We start from the raw sequence: 18,476 nt of genomic DNA on the forward strand, positions 1-18,476 counted from the left end.
TGTTCTGTTTGAATGTGTCCAAGCCCAAGATCATCCCAGATCAACTCCCCCTCCATTCAGAGTAGCCTTCCTGAACTAAACAGACACTAGGGCACGCCGTGTGAACACCTCCTTGGCGTCCCTCCCCATTAAGCATGTACAGTTACTCTAATGGAAGAGCAATACTGATGTTGGTAAACATGGTTCAATGACCTGTAAGTCATTAACTGGACCTTATTTGTAGTTATATTGAGAAGAATATAATTTGTTAGTTCAAGAACTATTTTGATAAACCTGTCATTTAAAAAGCATATTAATTTCATGTGGGTCTCTCCTTAAACTATACCAGATTTAGAATTTATAGATGCTCATGACATTAAAACACATCGTTTATTACTATCCATGGTAATTGTTGTAACAAGATAAAGACCTCTGTTCTATATGGAGGAACCAATAATCATAGTGTTAAGTGGGGAGAAGCAGTGATTTTGCCCTTTATTGGGTGACCTTGGGTCAGCTGATGAAACTCTCCGAGTTTGTTTGCACATCTGTAAAAAGTGGGGGAAAAAAGCTGCTCCGAAGGGTTGTTGAGAAGATCACATGAGACAACGAACTTAAAGACCTTACAGTGTCCCCAGCAAAGAGCAAATACTCATCAAATCCTATCGTTATTACCAGCAGAGGGACAAATGAGGTCCATGTTACCAAAACTTTCTTTGTATTACCCATTTACCACTTACATATTTGTGTTAACTGGTGTGACTAGAGGCCTTTAATTATTAAGTGCAGGTGATTTTGGCTTAACATAAAAATGTGAAGGAAGTCTTTTGGTAGGCTATCGACAGTGGCTTGGAGTGTGCTAAATTCCCACACATACTGAATTCCAACTGAAATAAGCAAGAAAGTCCAGTTAGGAACCTACCACATTAGTGCAGGCCACAGGTGTGATGGGAGATCCACAAAGGACTCTATGGCACCAGCCTAGGTATGGGACAAGACAGTGAAGTGGCTCCTTCCTGGAGCCCTAACTTACTGTTTCTGGAAAGAACTGTGAAGCTGACTGATTCCCTCTCAGTCCCTCCTGAGCGTCCCGACAGCTCCCCCTTCCACGTTGCCCCACACCCCCATTCTTCTTGCTGTTCTTGTGTGTGTCCCACTCTAAACTCCTTTGAGGGCAGAGGCCAGGCTCAGCTCCTGCTCTCTCTCCAGTATCTAACAGCTAACTAGATTCTCTGCACAAACCAGGTGCTCAAATGTATGTTTATTAAAGAATTTATGAATTTATCTCTATTAACTCAAGTGGGTCAACCATCACGATAACATCATAGAGACATTAAGATTTAGATCAAGCTTCCATTTATGGAATGGGATTTTACAAGAAACTGAGGGTAAAAGCTGTCAACTGAAAAGAAATAAAATACAATGAAGTACAATAAAATAACATTACCACTCCACCCAATAATCTTGTCATGATTATTCAGTAGGCACTGGCTTTTAGCAACAGAGCTAATATAGCAAAGCTGTGTTATTATAAACATTGATTTTCACTGCAAACCTCTTAGAGTAGGAGATCCTTGAGGGCAAGAACTGCACGTCATTCATCTGTGCTGCCCAGTGGCTGACATGGTTTGTGGCATAAAGTATGTACCCTCCCTGACAGGCAGGAAGACAGAGGTAGGGGAAGGGGGGCAGGGAAGGAGTGGGGGGACAGCAGAAGGGAAGGAGGAAGGAAAGGGGAGGGAAGGACAGACAAGCCAACTATGAGTGTTAATTTACTTTATAAATATAACATGAAATGGTCTTTAAATATAATTCTAGTCAACGGTGTAAATTTAAATTTTGGGGGAACCACAGAATTAAAAAAAAAAAAAAAAACAACACAGAGGGCCTGAATTCTAATCCTAATCTTTCCACTTACCAGCTCCCAGTCCTTTTTTTTTTTTTTTAATATTTTATTTATTTGACAGGACAGAGAGAGCACAAGCAGGGGGAGTGGCAGGCTCCTCACTGAGCAGGGAGCCCGATGCGGGGCTCCATCCCAGGACCCTGGGATCATGACCTGAGCCGAAGGCAGACGCTTAGCGACTGAGCCACCCAGGAGCCTCAGCCAGCTCCCAGTCTTGAGGGAGCCACTTAACCCCACTGTGGAGGAACTGCGATGAGGAATTAATATGTCTGTGGGAGGGTGGGCCTTCAGGGGCAGAATTCAATGGCGTTTCCCCTCCTCCAAAGATTTCCCCCTCCCCTTCTTCGATAATTAATTAGTTTTACACAACCTTTCCCACGCTTTTGGACCATGGAATCCTCTCGTCACAAAACACATTAACATAGTTCCACAGAACACAGCCTGGAAAATTCTGGTGTACGCAGGCAAGGACCCTGGTCAGGTTCCTCTCCCACAGGGATGGGGCTAGACTTTCCCCAAAGGTCCTCCCAACTCTGATTTAATTTAAAAGTGCTGCCCTTCCGGTCCCGCAGGCTCTTTCCTCAGAGCCTCAGCGCCGGCCGAGGGGGACCTGTTCTTTTAGATTTTCTTTCCTGGTTTTAACGCTGAAGGTCCAGCGTCCCAGCAAGCTGGCTGGCCTCCTGGCCGCTCAACTCACCCGCAGAACATGAGGATGTTGTACAAGGCGGGGTCGTCCGGGAAGGGCGCCATCTGCTGGAGACACAGCTGCTCGCAGCCGCCGTTGAAGCCGTCTGAGCAGTCCACCCCAATGTGGCGGTCGTAGCAGCCGGAGCTGTCCTTCATGGGGCTCAGTCCGGACGGGCACTGGCACAATCAGAAAGCATCCACGCAGGGAGGTGAGTCAGGGGACTGGGTTCCCGGGGTACTGTAACCACTGACACCTATTTTTAGTGCTCAGCCTTGAAACCATTAACGGTGGCAACTAATGCACGAGTTCCCCACTATACCGGACTCCCTTTAAAAGCAAGTGATCTTTTTGACATCTCGCTTCTCTCTGGGCACAGATCTCACACACATTTGCATTAAAGTCACTGCCTCCCTACAAGCTGGAAGGGAACGTCACAGCAAGACAGAGTGAGGTGTGCTGGCCTCCCAACTGGGTGGAGGCAGCGGCCGGAATGGAGCAGCACAGGGAGTGTTAAGGTTTGCACTTAGTATTAATAGGACTTTTTTTTTTTAACATGCAAACACGTTGCCAACGTTGGTACCAGATAGCCGACCGGGCTGGAGGGAATGGACAGGGCGGGGGCTTCCAGCTGGAAGGAGGAAGTGGACTTTCTCTGTGACCTTGGAGGGGGTTTGCCCGCTCCCCCGGTAGAAGTGGCCATACTCATGACCTCCCTGCCTTGAGGACGCCCTGCGGAAGACGCAAGACAAGGCCATCTGCTACATGAGCACCCATGGGTGCTGCGCTTGGGTTTGGGCTTTAGCCCAGTGTCCCGGACACTTTTATTGTGAAAGAATTTGCTTCTCTGCACTGCTATGTCCTCAGTAAACTCCCCAGGAGTGCCAGCAAAGATGATCCAGCGAGAGATGTCAGCCAGAATCTGGGGCAGACAAAGGGGCTTGGAGAGCCACAGGGGCTCTCCGGCAGCCCCCATCATGCACTGGGTCTCACTCATCCATCTTACTCATTCAGCCCCTGAAACATCCCCTGGAGTATGCAGTATGATCAGCCCCATGTGACATGTAAAGAAACTGTGGGCACAGAAAACATAACTTTGTGAAAGTCCTACAGCTGATCACGGCAAGACCACACCCGAAACTTGGCAGGCTGGCTATGGGAGCCAGGACTCGGCTGGCCCATCGTTAGCTTACCACGATCAGCCCCTGACACAACAGTCACGGTTTACTGAACACGTCGTGGGAGCTGGGCATTACACTGGCACTCTGGGTATTTCACCTTACAGCACCCTGTATTAGCCTCACCAAATAACTGGAAACCATTAACAAACTGCCAATTAATGCGTGAATTCACTGCCCTGGAGCCCACCAAGTAAGTCAAAGAATATTTTTTGCCTTCCTGCTTCTTCCGCCTGTTCAACGGATCCTGCACATCTGCACTACAGCTGATCCTTCCACACAGGCTGCAAGAGGGCTAATGGCTTGCCCAAGGTCAAGCAGCTAGTATGGGGCAGAGCTGGGGGTCTGTCTAGATCTGACATGATTTTAATGAATGTGCTCCATACACACACTTTCAGCTAATTAACACACTCCCCCAAAACCAAAACCAAACCGAAAACGACTCTCAAAACTTGGTGGAAGAGTGTTACCCCGCCTCCCCCGCCCCCCCATCCCCCCCCCCCCTCCTGCCCTGCTGCCTGGCGGCTTCTTTCTCTCGACTGCCAAGCATTTTGGCTCTAGCAGCTTGGAGCTGCCGCAGGTGTGCTCCGGAAAACCCACCTTGCCTCACCCCAAGATCACAGCAGGATATGCACTGTTTGATGACACTAATTCTGCAATTTACCAAACAAATGGTCCCTCTGTGGGCCTGCGAGGCTCCCAGACTGGTCCATCCCCTTCCTCTGCATGAAGCCAGCTGGAGTGCTGGAAGGTGAGGGCATTGAAAGTCGCTTCCAAGGGCTGCCCCATGCGGTGCAAACCCAGATGTTCCAGATGATGGTAAACAAGCAAATGAGGCGGCTGAGGATGGCCCCCCACGTTTTGTTGACGCCCCCACCCATCCACTTCCTTGGCCATCCAGCTGTTAGGCCAGATGTGCCACGAGAAGGGGGCTGGCTTCACCACTGTGAGACTGCCCAGGCATGCATGTGGAAGCTTGATTGGAATTAAATGGGCTGCCCTGGTTGCCATGAGTTGTTTTTCTTTTCTCCCTTCTATAGAGCTTGAGAAAAGCCATCAAAGTAGAGACCACGCCAGTCCTCCCACCTCATGGGGTTTCAACGCTTGCATCGGCTAGCACACCAGCCAGGACTCCCATCTTCCTAGCCACCTGCTTTTTTTCACAATGCTCCATCAAGCATGACTTCTGACAAAGACTTCACCAAATGAAACCCAAGCAGGCTTTGTTCCAGAATTCCAAAGCTTGGCATACCCGCATCTTGCCTGGCCTTGATGTCTAGATGCCCACTGCTTTGCCATATTGGACCACCTGATATTTACACTCTCTTAGGAGATTTGGAGAGAAGATGCTTAGCTGCCTTGCCCAAGATGCACTTTTTGTTGTTGTTGTTGTTACAAGCAAAGCTAGAATAATAATAACAGCTGTCAGGGATTAAGCCATTCTATGTGCAGGACAATCTGTATGTGTTATCCTCAATGGCAACAACACAGACTTCTTTCACCTCATTTTACAGAGAAGTAAACTTAGATTAAGTAGTAACTGGTTTAAGGTCACAGAGGGGGCAAATGGCAGAATCAGATTTTGGACCTAGATCTCTTTGACCCCAAAGCTCATGTCTGTCTCTTCTCCTTTGCTGTGCTGCTTCTCGGGTGTGAGAAAATGTGGATTCACTGGAATCCCTAAAGAAATAGAGTCAATTCACTACGTCAACAGGTAAAGCAATCCTGTAGATTTGTTGTTTGTTTGATTGTTTTGAGCAACTCCCAGAGTACATTCTGGGATCAATTATGGATTTGTAGGTTTAGCCTAATATTCTCCCTGTTTCTCTTTCTTTTGTGTCTCTCTCACTCCCCCCGTCTTTCTCTCTCTCTCTCTCTCTCACACACACACACACACACACACACTATATTAGGGTTGCACATATTTATAAGGCAAAAACACTCAAAATGTCCAGAGCGATGACCCTGAAGGCAAGACAAGATCCTCAATCACTGAAAAAGATGCAATTATCTTCATTGCACTGTAACTTATTTGGTCTGCAGTTCAGAGAAAAATATTTTTGAAAGATTTCCAGGGAAAAAAAAGGCTGAAACTGAAAATAGAGTTTTCTTCTCAACCCTGATTGAACCAGTACCCCCATTCTCCAAGGGGTCTGACCAATCAGGTTTCCCATGGTGTAAGTTTGTTTTTGTTTCCACCTACATGTTCCTTGTACCGTTGGTGTTCACATTCTGGACTCCTCAAAATCTGCATCTGAATACAAAGAAAACCACAGGCTCCAAACCATGCCTTCTTCTTAGAAGTATTTGCAGCCAGAGCCCAGCTGTCAGGAGAAAAATCCTGTCTCCAGGATGTGCTGACATTTTCTCGTTGCAAATGTTGGCCATTCTCATCTCCTGGCTGGTGGACAATCTCTTCACTTGTTCCTTAAAAGAGAACTGTTTGCTCAGGATTGAGCCCCAAGGTCATACATTAACCCCTCTTTGCATAGGTTACATTTCATAGTCCCAGAGCCTTTATAAACTACAGGCTTAAAAAAAAACTCCATTTATTATGGCAACAACCCTCCCCCATCAAGAAGGTCTAATAAATGAGCTCATATTTTAGTGACCCCTAAAATACACAAGGTTAATCATCTTTCATGAGATGCTCATGGCTTCTTGACTTATTACTGGTCTAAGGCATCATTTGCTAATGAGTTTAAAATGATTTTCCCCCATTCAACTCCTTTTCTTCACTATATCTCCCCTCTTTTGCTACCAATGATTTTTGGTTGATTGATTACTTAGGAGTCTAGTCAAATCTCTCTAAGCCTGAGACACACACCTTTCAGTTCCAGATTATGAGGCGGATGCTCTGTTGGCAGATGAATATGAGTGATGGACACATGAGCATGTTCAGGGCCCCTGGAGGAAGAGGAACACTTTCCCTCAGCTGAGCCTGCCTTGCCTTACCTGGATGATTCGTAAGATAGTCAACCATAACCCTTACTCAAAACAAGCTCCCTTTTACCATATGGCGATCTCCCTTTTACAAATAATGATTTCCCTGACTTTTTGATGGGCTCTGACACACAAGCCCAAGCCATGCAAGACTTCTCCCAAGGGGAAAGTTTGATGGGATTAAATTTATGTTTCGGCTTCCTGCCCCCATTTTTCTGAACGCCTCTGAGGCATAGGCTTCTGCTTACTGTCCTACAGAGAGAAAGAGATAAGGTCATCTGTAATGGTCTCCATGCATCTGCGCTCCAGTAGAGGTGAAATGACACATTTCGTGGGAACCCATTGTGGACAGCATGTGGACAGAAGGGCAGCAGGGTCACTGGGTAATTCAAAGCTCATTAGAGCATAATGCTCTGGCAGGGAAGGTCATGTATTCATTACACAAGAAAGCGGGACAGCCGACCTCTTGCCTTCCAAGACCACGGTCTGCTCACCTAAGCACATGCAGATAGCGCACAAAGCAAAGGCACCTTTTAGCCACTTTCAGGATGAGTGTGAAGATGAGGAAGGAGCACGGGCTTTCCATTTTTTATAGCATTGGAAATAATTTTCAAACTTTCCAAGTTTTAACTCAAACCTCAACAGATAGGCTTGATGAGAATGAGGATGCCCTGGTTCAAGCTGGGAGTGGGGACCAGCGTCCTGCCTAGCAAGTCTGTTCCAATCCCAATGCCATCTCCCACCCGTGGCTCCCAAGGATGTCAGCAGTATGACCTCCAGAGCCCATGAACATGTCACCTTACATGACAGAAGGGGCTTTGCAAGTCAGGTTGAGATGGGGAGATTATCCTAGATTATCCAGGTGGACCCAATGTAATCACAAGAGTCCTTAAAAGTGGATGAAGGAAGCAGAAGATCAGAGAGCATGTGCTACAGAAGAATGGCCAGAAAAATGCAATGTGGTTGGCTTTAAAGATGCAAGAAGGGGACCATGAGCCAAAATCTGAAGGCAGACTCTAGAAGCTAGAAAAGACAAGGCAATGGATTCTCCCCTGGAGCCTCCAGAAAGGAATACAGCTCTGCCAACACTTGATTTTAGCCCCATGAGACGTGTGTTGGATTCTCACCTACAGAGCTGTAAGATAATAAATGAGTATTTTTTTAAGCCACTCAAAACCTGTGGTCATTTGTTACAACAGCAACAGGACACTAATACAGTAACTCTGCAGGACCTTATGGAACTGCACAGATCACAGAGCCCCTGCTTTTGTACTTTCCAGGGAGGGACTCCTGCTTCCCACCTTGGCACAGTGAGGACAATGGGTAGAAGTAAGACCCAAGTTATCAGCAGTGGGTGGCTGACCTCCGCTCTGGAAACCCTCCCAACAATTCACCAACCCCTGCTTTGGGAGGGTGGTCTGGTTTGGAACAGAGTGACTGTGGCTTCTACAGGTCTGTGCCTTTCATGGGCCATCTGTCTCCTGCCCTCAGAGACAACAGAAACAATAGGGCAATTAACTGGGTAGCAATTAACCCTGTGGGTGTCCATGCATAACCGAGAAACTTGTCCTGCCTTCCTCGAAAGAATGAAGATTGAGCGGCCAGGGCGCACCAGCCCCACCTGCGTGGCTGGCGTCCAATCAGATAAATACAACATGGGTGCATCCTCTTGTCCCATATCTCTGCCTCTTGTCCCATATCTCTGCCACTTTCCCAGGTTCCTTAAGGGCCAGGTTGTTCTGAGTTCCTCATCTCTTTCTCCTTTCATGAAAACATGTCTTTCCTGAGAAGGCTTTCAGTTCAGCACCCAGAGAACTAACTGAATGGCAGGTTTCCGTGGAGTGGAGAACCGTAACGCAATTCTCCTGAACCGCAGTTTGGTGCCAGGTCCTCTGCTGTCCCCGGTCCACCTCCAGATGACCCGGGAATGCTCTGCTAACGCATCAGGGCTCCGGGACCATCCTGATGTCCAGCTCAGCTCAGCGTGAAGCCCCTGATCTACTTCTCAGGACGAGCCCAAGGGTCATGATATGGCACATCAGCTCTCACCCCATCAGTCCTCCTGTCTCAGGGATCACGTGCTTTATGGCCAAGGAAAAAGTCAACTGAATGGCCTGCCAGCCAGTGGGCCCCTCCTTCCTCCAACCACCGACATGGACCAGTGACTTCAAAGTATTATGCTAATCCCAAGTACTGGTCTAATTGGGTGACTTTCAGCAGCGGCTCCAATTCTAAAATGCAGCGGACTTATTGCAAATGCATATTCATCGGAACTATTCCTGCTCGCTCCGTCTCACAGACTACAGTGCTAAAAGTACAAAAATACACCAGCAAGGCTACGTATGCCAAGTAAAAGGGGCTGGGATCACCGACAGAAGGCACTTGACAGGCAACCCTTCGGGGCTCGGGAAAGGGGCAGGGAGGTGGGTGGAGACGGAGAGCGTATGTGTGCATGTGTATGAAGGTGTGAGCACACTCAAATTCATCCGGGACCAGCCGGGGTGGGGGCAGGGTGGGGTGGGGAGAGGGATCCACGCATGTGCACACACAGTGTTTCAGGACTCAGAATGACCCGAGGGAGGAGTGAGGAATGAAAGGTTGAAATCTGAATGAAGAAATGCAGGTTGAATAGGAGGGGAAAATGTGTCTCAGCTGGAAGCTCCATTAGACAGTGAAATTGTCTCCTGAGGGACCTGGTTGGGAAGCTCCCTGTTTAAGACATCTGAAAGTGGACTGGCCAAAGGGAGGGGGAGCGCTGTGGGACATCACCTTACCTCCTGGCTGCCTCTGGAAGACAGAACCTACAGAACACTTTTCTTTGTCCTTTCCTGATGGTCCTCTGTTCCGCTTTCCCTTCCTTTGATGGACCGGCCAGGTCTCCGCCTACGTGCCCCTCTGCTCTCTCCCTATTCTTTCCCTCCTCAGATGAATCAAGCTCCAGTCAGCAGCTGCCTAATCTGTGAAAGCATGGGGAGGCCTTAGGGCTGAGAGAGTCCCACCCTGGATCCCAGGCACTCATCCATCTTTGATGGAGCACAGCTCCGGGAACAGAGCAAGTGCTCAGAGACCGGGAAGGGGGTGTGTGAAAGATGGACTGGCCCAGCCTCCTCACAGCTTGCCCTGCTCCGGGTCCCCTTACCGGAGCACAGCTGTGAGACTGGGAAGTGGGAGGTGGTACCGTGTTCTCCCTGAGCTGGAGGCTCCTGGCCCTGCCCCAGAAACACTGCAGAACTACGCGTCTCCATGAACCAGATCTCCCTCTCCTTTACGCCCGCTTGATACCTGGCTTTGCTGCTTTCTTTCTCTGTCCTCTCCTCTCTGTGAGGATTGCATCATTCTGCCCTTAAAAGAAAGGAGGGTTGGCGACAGACAACAGTGTTGAGGGGCACAAACATGCCAACAGAAAGGTACCAGCAGCTGAGGGCTTCATCCACTCCTGCCTCCCTTTACCTGCCGGGTTCAGTCACTCTTCATCCACAGTGCAGGAGCGACTTAGCACACTCTCAACCAAATGGCCTTTCTAGGTCCTAGCATCCCATATTTTAGTTCCCATAGCTGATAACAAAGTAGAAAATCACCTTGGGCGAAGTAGGAGTTCATTGCCAGGGTCTCAAAGGAGACATACTTTTATTTTTCTCCACCATTCCTGGCGTAACTTACTTCTTTCATCATTCTGGCCTTAGGTAGGTTTCTCCTCAAATCTCCTGCTACAGTCATTTGACCCAAGACAAAGGTAGAATTTCCTATTACAGTCAATACAGTCGAATTCCTATCAGAGTCAATGTCATACTATTCAGCAGCTAATTACTTCTCGAATTGTTTGGTGGTATCCCTCACCAAGTAGATTGTAACATTGGAAACAAAGAATCTTGCTATATAATTCATGAAATTTCCCTAGGATAGTGATAGTACACACAGTAGGTGCTCCATAAATATTTCTTGATTAACTGACTGGTGATTAGCTTCTCATCTCTGTCAAGAGAAAATTCATAATTTATTTTTTTATTATTTATTTTTAAGATTTCATTTATTTGTGGGAAAGAGAGAGAGCACAAGCAGGGGGGAGGGACAGAGGCAGAGGGAGAGGGAGAAGCAGGCTCCCCGCTGAGCAGGGAGCCTGGACCACGCAAGGCTCCATCCCAGGACCCTGGGATCATGACCTGAGCTGAAGGCAGACGCTTAACTGACTGAGCCACCCAGGTGCTCCTTATTCTTTCTTTCTTTCTTTATTTTAGAGAGAGGTGGGGGGAGGAAAGAGAGAGAGAGAGAATCTTAAGCAGGCTCCACGCCCAGCACAGAGCCTGGCCCCGGGCTGATCTCACAACACTGAGATCGTGACCTGAGCCGAAAACAAAAGTCAGCCACTTGATCGACTGAGCCACCCAGGTGCCCTGAGAAAATTCATAATTTAGATTAGACAGTGCTGACAACTAGAGAGGGATCATTTTTTACCTTCTTTCTCTCTTTTTTTAAAGATTTTATTTTTAAGTGATCTCTACACCCAGCATGGGGCTCGAACTCACAACCTCAAGATTAAGAGTCGCATGTTCTACCAGCTATCCAGCCAGGCGCCTTCTCTTTTATTCACAACGTATTTTCATCTATGTATCTGCATTACTTCTTACCCTGTGCCCCCCCCACCCCAACTGAGGGGGCGGACGTACCACGCAACCAGTGGAGTCCAGCTTGCGGTCTGAGATGCAGCGGAAGTTCTTACTGCAGCCCCCGTTATCCTTGCTGCAATCCCGCACTGGCCCAAAGGAATCCAGCAGAACCTCCAGGCTGTCAAAGGAGGACGAGGTCATCAGCTCCTCTCTGTGGGGAGACACGGGGGGGAGGGGGAGGGGGAGGAGTCAAGGGGACTTCAGGTGCAACAAGTAGCATCACATTCCAAGTTCCTATCTAGTCAACCGTGTCACGTCTCGCTCTTGCTCACACAGAGTAAAGATCAGCCACACTCTGAGCCTTGAACTAACAAATTATGGACATTCTCCATATCTGGGAAATGAGCCAAGGCTGTAATGCCTGGTCAAAGAAGGAGGTCTAAACTTGGGCAAGGAAATTAACATTTTATTGCCTGTCAGTCCTTAGGGGATGTGGGAAGTGCTTACAAACTCTAATTTTATGTCCTCTCCCAGAGCATGAGCCTTGGGGTGTGCGATATTGACCCAGATAGAGTAGATGCTGGCACTTCGTACTGGGAATTGGAAGGCAGCTTGCCAACTTCCCCTTTCAGCTTGTTGTGATTCCTTCCCTAGCTCCTTGGGCCTTCAGGTAGTTCCTCACTCAGCTCCCCACGCCAAGTGTGGCCTCGGCTCCCTGGGCCCAGACGCACCTGACCTCCACAGCGTCCTCCATCACTGTCATGTCCGTCTTACACTTCGCGGAAGGGTTAATGGCCAGTTCAGCCGGTGGGATCACAAAGCTCTTGCTGAGGGGCAGCCACATGCCCTCCCCAAGGGTGTAGGTGAATCTGCAGGGACACCCAATACCAGGTGGTTACGGCTGGGGGACCAGCAGCCCGCAGGAGGACTGAGCCTTCTGCTGTCAGGGGCTTCCTTCTCAGCCCTCGCCACCTCTTCAGAAAAGGGAGCTGACGGCCATTCTGTGGACAAGACGACTGAGCCCGAGGGAGGCAGAGAGGCCTACTCCTGCGCACCTGTCCGGCCATCTGGGAGAACTGATGGTGGCACCCACTCACCAGCTGTTGGAAGTGGTTTTTACCAAGCCCTAGGAAATCCAATTCCAGTTTCCTTCAGATGTGAAGCTGGGCTTCCTCAATCCTAAGTCAGATATAACTGGAAGAATTTTGATTGAAGCGACAGGCTGGCCTCCCACCATCCCCATCCCTCGGATTACACACTCAGTGGTAGTGGTGGTTGCTCTCTGTGCCTGGAGAAACCCTACCAGGGGAAAGGAAGTGAGAAGCTCCCCGCGTTCTGGTTGTTGGGTGATGCACACAGAAACAGCTTAAGCCAGGAGCCCCAGGGAGAGGAGAAGAGGATGAACAGAACAAGCCTGGATGTATTCTCCTAACTCCTACCCACACCCTCAGCTAATGGCTGTAACCCTCGGGAGGCAGGGGAGATTGTGTTGTGTTTTTTTTTTTTTTTAATTCTTATAACAGGGGCTAAAAGGAATAAAAGAATCAATCAGCATTTCAAGGGAGAGCTTAAGGAAACCATGAAAGATTATTTGTTTATTTATTCATTCATTCTATTTCAAAGGCATTCAAATACTCTGTGTTCACAGTCAAAAATAGTCTGTGGGATAAAAGCCAGTGTGGGTGGGATATCACAAGGCTGTGGCAGTCTGGCGGCCCCTTCCAACTTTAATGCGGAGGGAGGAACAATTGAAGAATGCCTACAATTAGAAAGAACCCAGCCCTGGCTTGATCAGCATGCTGGTCACAGAGCACCACTTCAGAATCTCGCTCTTACCTCTCCCTTAACCCACACACTCCCTTCTCCACTCCCTGGGGTTGCCGGAGATGCTAGGAAACCAGACTGATGGCATGAGATCTTTTATGAGAAATGTAGCGCTCTGGAATGTTGGCTGCAGAGAATACCCATAGACCAAGGCTCGCGAGATTTTCACCCACTCCCTGAATGACAGCCCTAGGAGCTAGAACGGCTGAAAGAAGAGAAGGCAGGTGCCTAGGGGAGAGGCAAAACCACTGAGCATGTGGGATATGGCCAGGATTTGGGAGATGGTTCCCTCATTCCCAACCTCACTCTTGGTCCCCTACTTCTCTGATCTGCTGGGCAAATCTCTGCATTAAGCAGCACTGAAATATCAACAGTGCCTCTTGCTCTGAAGGAGGCCCTCAACTCTTCCCAGCCCTGGGGACAGAAGGCAATAGTTGGGGCTAGGTCTGTGCAGGGACACAGGGAGGGGTCTGCACCAGGTGAGGGAGGCCCATTAGTAGGGGACAGAAGAGGACACCTGCCAAAACTGAAGGCCTGCCAGCCCCTTCACACACACACACACACACACACACACACACACACACACACACATGCACGCATGCTCCCTCACCTGGCAAGATTAAAGAGCCAATTCGGGGCAAGTGATTGCCCCAAAGTGCCTGGAATTTGGAACTTAGGGTTGAAGTGGGTCGAAGGCAACAACATGTGAGTAGTTGTGCTGACCCTGCATTTCAGGATGGACATTCTTGAGGGCACCATTACAGTAGGCAGGCTGGGCTGAGGGCACCACTAATATTATAAATAATCTGTTGTTTCCGAGGGAACATATGCAAGTTTGAATGGTACTGGGAGGAAGCAGTTTATTTGTTTATTTGGACATAGAGGTGAATTTCTGTTTTCTATTTTGGTTATAAAATTACAAGTTTGCACAGATGCAGAGCAACAAATCTGGGACCTGTAGCTTATAATTTATGAAACAGGTTTTAGGAAACAGTTGGCAGTTCTAGCATATTTCTGATGGTTAATTTTCCTTTTGGAAGAGAGTCCCACGTCCCTCCATTTCAGCTTTCCCTTCCTCTGCATGCAGCAACAACTCAAAGGGAACAGGAAGCTACCTTTTTCTCCAGCTAAAACTGCTCAAGGCATCTAAGACCTACAGAGCAAAGTTTACATCTCCAAAGATGCCATTCCCACCCACTTCTTCAGCTTCTCCTTAAACCAAACCCTGCCTCACACTTTGTGCTTCTACGGTGCAAGCTGACTATAGCTCCTAAAGTCACCTTCATTTTCTCACCTCTTTGCCTTTGCTCTTATTCTTTGCTGGATGCCAGTCATTTTAAAACTCAGTTAAAATTCCCACCCCTTCCAGAAAGCCCTCCAGGATCTTCAGGCTCAACTTCAGGCTGAGAAATGGACACTCCTCTGTGCACACACATGGCCCCCGGCTGCCCTGGAGATGTTGAATTGTGCCCACCTTTTCCTTTGTCTGTCACCACTCAGAAGAATGTGCTCTCTTGGATGGCATCTTTGTTTTCCCACTGCCTAACACAAATTTTTGGCCCAAGGGGTGGGGGTCACTCCATAAGTATTTATTGACTGATCAATAAGAAGATTTAGTTATGTTCTCTAGTTTGCACAGTCTACAGGGGGATATAATCTCCATTTTCAAATTTAAAAGTAGAAGTGATGGTGAAGATTATCCTTCATTTAGAGCAGGACAGGGCTTAATCTCTGGGTTTGAATGGATTTAGTGGTCAAGAAGGATCTGGGTTTCACGTCGTGAGGAATTCGCAAAGTGCCCAGTAGTTTCTGAGACATAACGCTGGACCACATTAGCAAGAAAAAACAGTGTGATCTTCAATCCCTGGTAGGGCCAAGGTGAAACCCGCAGAGGAAGCAGTCAGGTGTGGCTGAGACTAACCTCACTTGAGAAATCTCACCATGACAGGTGCTCCATAGAGCTGCTCCATTTATCCTCACAACAGTCCTCTGAGGTTGGTCACTTGGCTCCATTTCACTGATTTGTCAATTAAGATTATAAGGAGCTTAGCAACCTCCCAAAGGTCACCTCTCCGTAGGAAAGATGGGGTTTGGTGTACCCAAGTAAGGCTCACAGAGCTTTCCAGCCCATACTGGCTCATGCCTATGAGATTCTAAAGTTTTCTTTCCTCTGCAAAATTTACTGAGTAACTCCAAAAACCAAATATAGAACAAACTGTCAGAGAAAAAGCTGTGTCCTGAAATCTCATCTGTCCCTCATTCATACAGATTTGGCAGGAATGACTTCAAAAAGCCACCAAAGAGAAATTGGGAGAGCATCTGGAATGCTTTCCCAAGTTGGGCCTTCTCTCGTGACAGCTGGTGGTGACCACTGCAGTTGATGGCTCAGCTGTAGCCTGAGTCGTGCACACGACATTGTTGAACTAGCTTAAAACTTCTGTTCAGAGGTCAACACTTGCCAGAGAGCACTGGACAGAATAAGCCTATACACTCACTGCGGCTTGGCATCAAAAAGAATGTGAGGAAATGGATGAATAGCTCTTGGCCTGGCATCTCCACTCTCCTCCAGAGCAGGCCAGTCCAGGATGAATTGTTGTTCCCAGTGACACATGTACTCATGTGGGAAGGAAGGTCTCTGAGAGAGAAATCTGGTCTGCACCAATCCCTTTCACCAAAGGGTCTAGTGGAATGGGATGATCCTAGTGACAATGGAAAGGACATCTCTGGGACCACCCTGGGTTTGCTGAGAAGACTTAGCTGGAGGTTCAGCTTTCTCGGACCCTTTGAGTCTAGCCTGGGCCCTTCCCAGTTTCTTTGGGATTGCAGATTACTAAGGCTGGGTTGGGTATCAAGGTCCTTTATTAATCTGATTTCAAGTCCTTAGGAAACACCTGAAATGATCAACTACAGATATTTACTGGAGATCTACTGTGTTCCAAATTGTGTGTTAGATGTTAAATATTTAAAGCCATATAGGGTACTACCCTTTCCCTCAAGAAGACAACCATTTCACTGGGGAAATAAATAGGCAAATAAAAATAAACATGAGATAAAATAATTGACACATAAATATTACAGTCACTACATTACAGATATTTGGAGGGGGGAAAGTCATTGTGGGTTGGAGAAGCTTTAGAACAACGTTTCTCAATCCTGGGTAGAGATCAGGATTACCATGGTGCTTTGAAAGAACATTTATGGCCTGGTCCCACATCTCAGAACTTTCCAATTAATTGGTTTGTGCTGGGTAAGATCACTGGTCATTTCTGAAGCCGACTGGGATTCTCCTGGAGGACCAGGGTGGGAGAACAATTTTTGGATGAAACTGTAAATTCCTTGAAGTCAGGGACTATGTCAGTCATATTTGTTTGATCAATCCAAAACATCTAAACCAGTTTCTTGCAATGGTGTAGACCATGAAAATGGGTAGTGTTTATATTAGGAGGAGAATATATATTCTTGTTAGAGGAAAGAGGATGAGCCACAGTGCAGAGTAGGAACTCTTCAAGTTGCTGGGGACAGTGGATCAGGTAGGGAATAGATTTGACTAAGAACAGAAGGTTCCACAGGAGAAGAGCAACATATAAAACAGACTTGTACACTGACATTCAATAGCAGAAAGACTCAAATGTCAGAAATGTGCAGTGGCTTGGAATTCATCAGGACACTAAATCATAGGTGAGCAGAATAGCAAGTAAATAGTCCTTAGCTTCTTTAAGAGATTACGGTCACTGACCAGGTCACAGAATTTTCCAGAATAGCCACTGGCAGTTGGTTTACTCAGATCCCAGAGTGGTTTCGATTAAAGTTCCTAATACCTGTAACAGGTAAATCATGACCCATTGCATTTGTCGGAGAGACTAGTTATTGTCACGTTAGGGACCAACATGATTGATTACCGCACTGGCTCCCGAAATAGTTGACTGAAAGGGTCAAACCATGCAACTGACCCCTCGGTAGTGCTAGGGCATCACATCCAGTTGGCAGCTAACAAACTTGAAAAGAATAAATGGTGCTTGTGGGGATGGAAACACAGTTCTTGTGCAGGTTCTGCTCTAATAGCAATTTCATTAAGGTCCCTGTTTTTCAAAGTGTTAGTTTCTGACTTTTAGGGGAGAGGAAACTTATCCACATTAATCAGCCAAACTCCACGAGGCTCTCCATCTGCCTTATCTTTATCACCCTTCGAAGGTCCTCGCAGACCAGCATCAGAAAATGAGAGAAAAAAGTCAGCCAAATGATAAATCACTGTTGGAAAGTTTAAATGCCCAAGTCGTAGTCTAAGGAATATAGATGACATCTTGTGTAGCACAAATCCTCAAAAGTAGCCTCCGGCCAATGCCATTAATGTGACCTAGCCTCCCTGGGGAGAGACATTCAGGAGGGAAAAAGGCAAGGGGAGGCCCTGTGAGGAAGTGATTCTGTAAATCTGCGCTTTTACTAAGAGCACACCTTAAGAGATCACTGCAGGGGCCAAACCCGGTCCATCTGGAGCCAGCAGGGAGGTGGGGGCAGGAGAAGCTGGGGCAGAGGACCCACCTCTAGGTGGCAAATGCAGGAGCAAAAGGAACACCTAGGCCCAGGACTGGCTGACAGGGAGGGTCTGGGGAAGGAAGGGCCTGGAAAGGGAGCAGTGAATACATGAGACTCAGCGTATTATAGGAGTGCAGGGAAAAGGAAATGAGGTTTCCATCTGCCTCACACTGCTCCTCATTCCTCCCATAGTGCCTTGCGCTAGCTTAATGCATGCTTTGACATGAGACCCTCCTGCAGCCCTGCTGACTTCCTCTTCCTGGGGACATGCATGTGGAGGGAGACGTATTCACATCCACATTGCCAGGCCACATGCCATCTCGGGCACTTAGCTGGTAGTTAGCAGATGCACATTGTGCTGCACATTCACTGAGTGACGGATAGATTGAAAGAATAAATGGATGGTAAGATCTTAGTTTGGCAATAAACATGTATTCCAGCTAAAGCCTGGTGCGAATGAACCTTTATGAAAATCCAATAGTTCACGGCGGCACCCAGGCCTTCCTCTGCTTGTTGACTTTTTCAGCTTGTGCTATTCCAGGTGTGTCGGTAGAAATTTGGGAGGGACCAGACACATCCAATTTGTTTAGGAGGGTGGTAGGGAGAAGAAAATAATAATGAAGTAGAGCTGAGAAAAGGAGGCGGCAGGGGTGGGACAGATTCATTTTGAGCAAGATTTTATGAAAAAGGTGCAAATTAGATGCAAAATGGAGAAGCAGAAACTGACATTAATTGCCTGCTCTGTGCCAATTTCTGTGCCAGGGGCTCTCCCTGCATTATCTCATATATTCCCCACAGCAATAGAACTAGGCATATGACGTAGC

The 18,476-nt window shown here is 47.7% G+C and overlaps 1 protein-coding gene across 5 annotated transcripts in view; it reads right to left on the minus strand.

The window, feature by feature from the left end:
* Positions 1-18,476, minus strand: part of ASTN1 (astrotactin 1) — a 302,019-nt gene that overhangs the window by 82,257 nt on the left and 201,286 nt on the right. For 4 of the 5 annotated variants that reach the window (XM_078078004.1, XM_078078003.1, XM_078078006.1 and 1 more), the window contains 3 exons: positions 12,027-12,164; positions 11,356-11,506; positions 2,583-2,749 (listed from right to left, as the gene is read on the minus strand). In XM_078078004.1, the coding sequence (XP_077934130.1) occupies positions 2,583-2,749; positions 11,356-11,506; positions 12,027-12,164 (456 nt within the window). The remainder of the gene's footprint in view (positions 1-2,582; positions 2,750-11,355; positions 11,507-12,026; positions 12,165-18,476) is intronic. The other variant, XM_078078005.1, reaches the window with a different exon arrangement.

This window comes from Halichoerus grypus, chromosome 7 (genome assembly GCF_964656455.1).
Source record: "Halichoerus grypus chromosome 7, mHalGry1.hap1.1, whole genome shotgun sequence".
Taxonomy (NCBI): Eukaryota; Metazoa; Chordata; class Mammalia; order Carnivora; family Phocidae; genus Halichoerus; species Halichoerus grypus.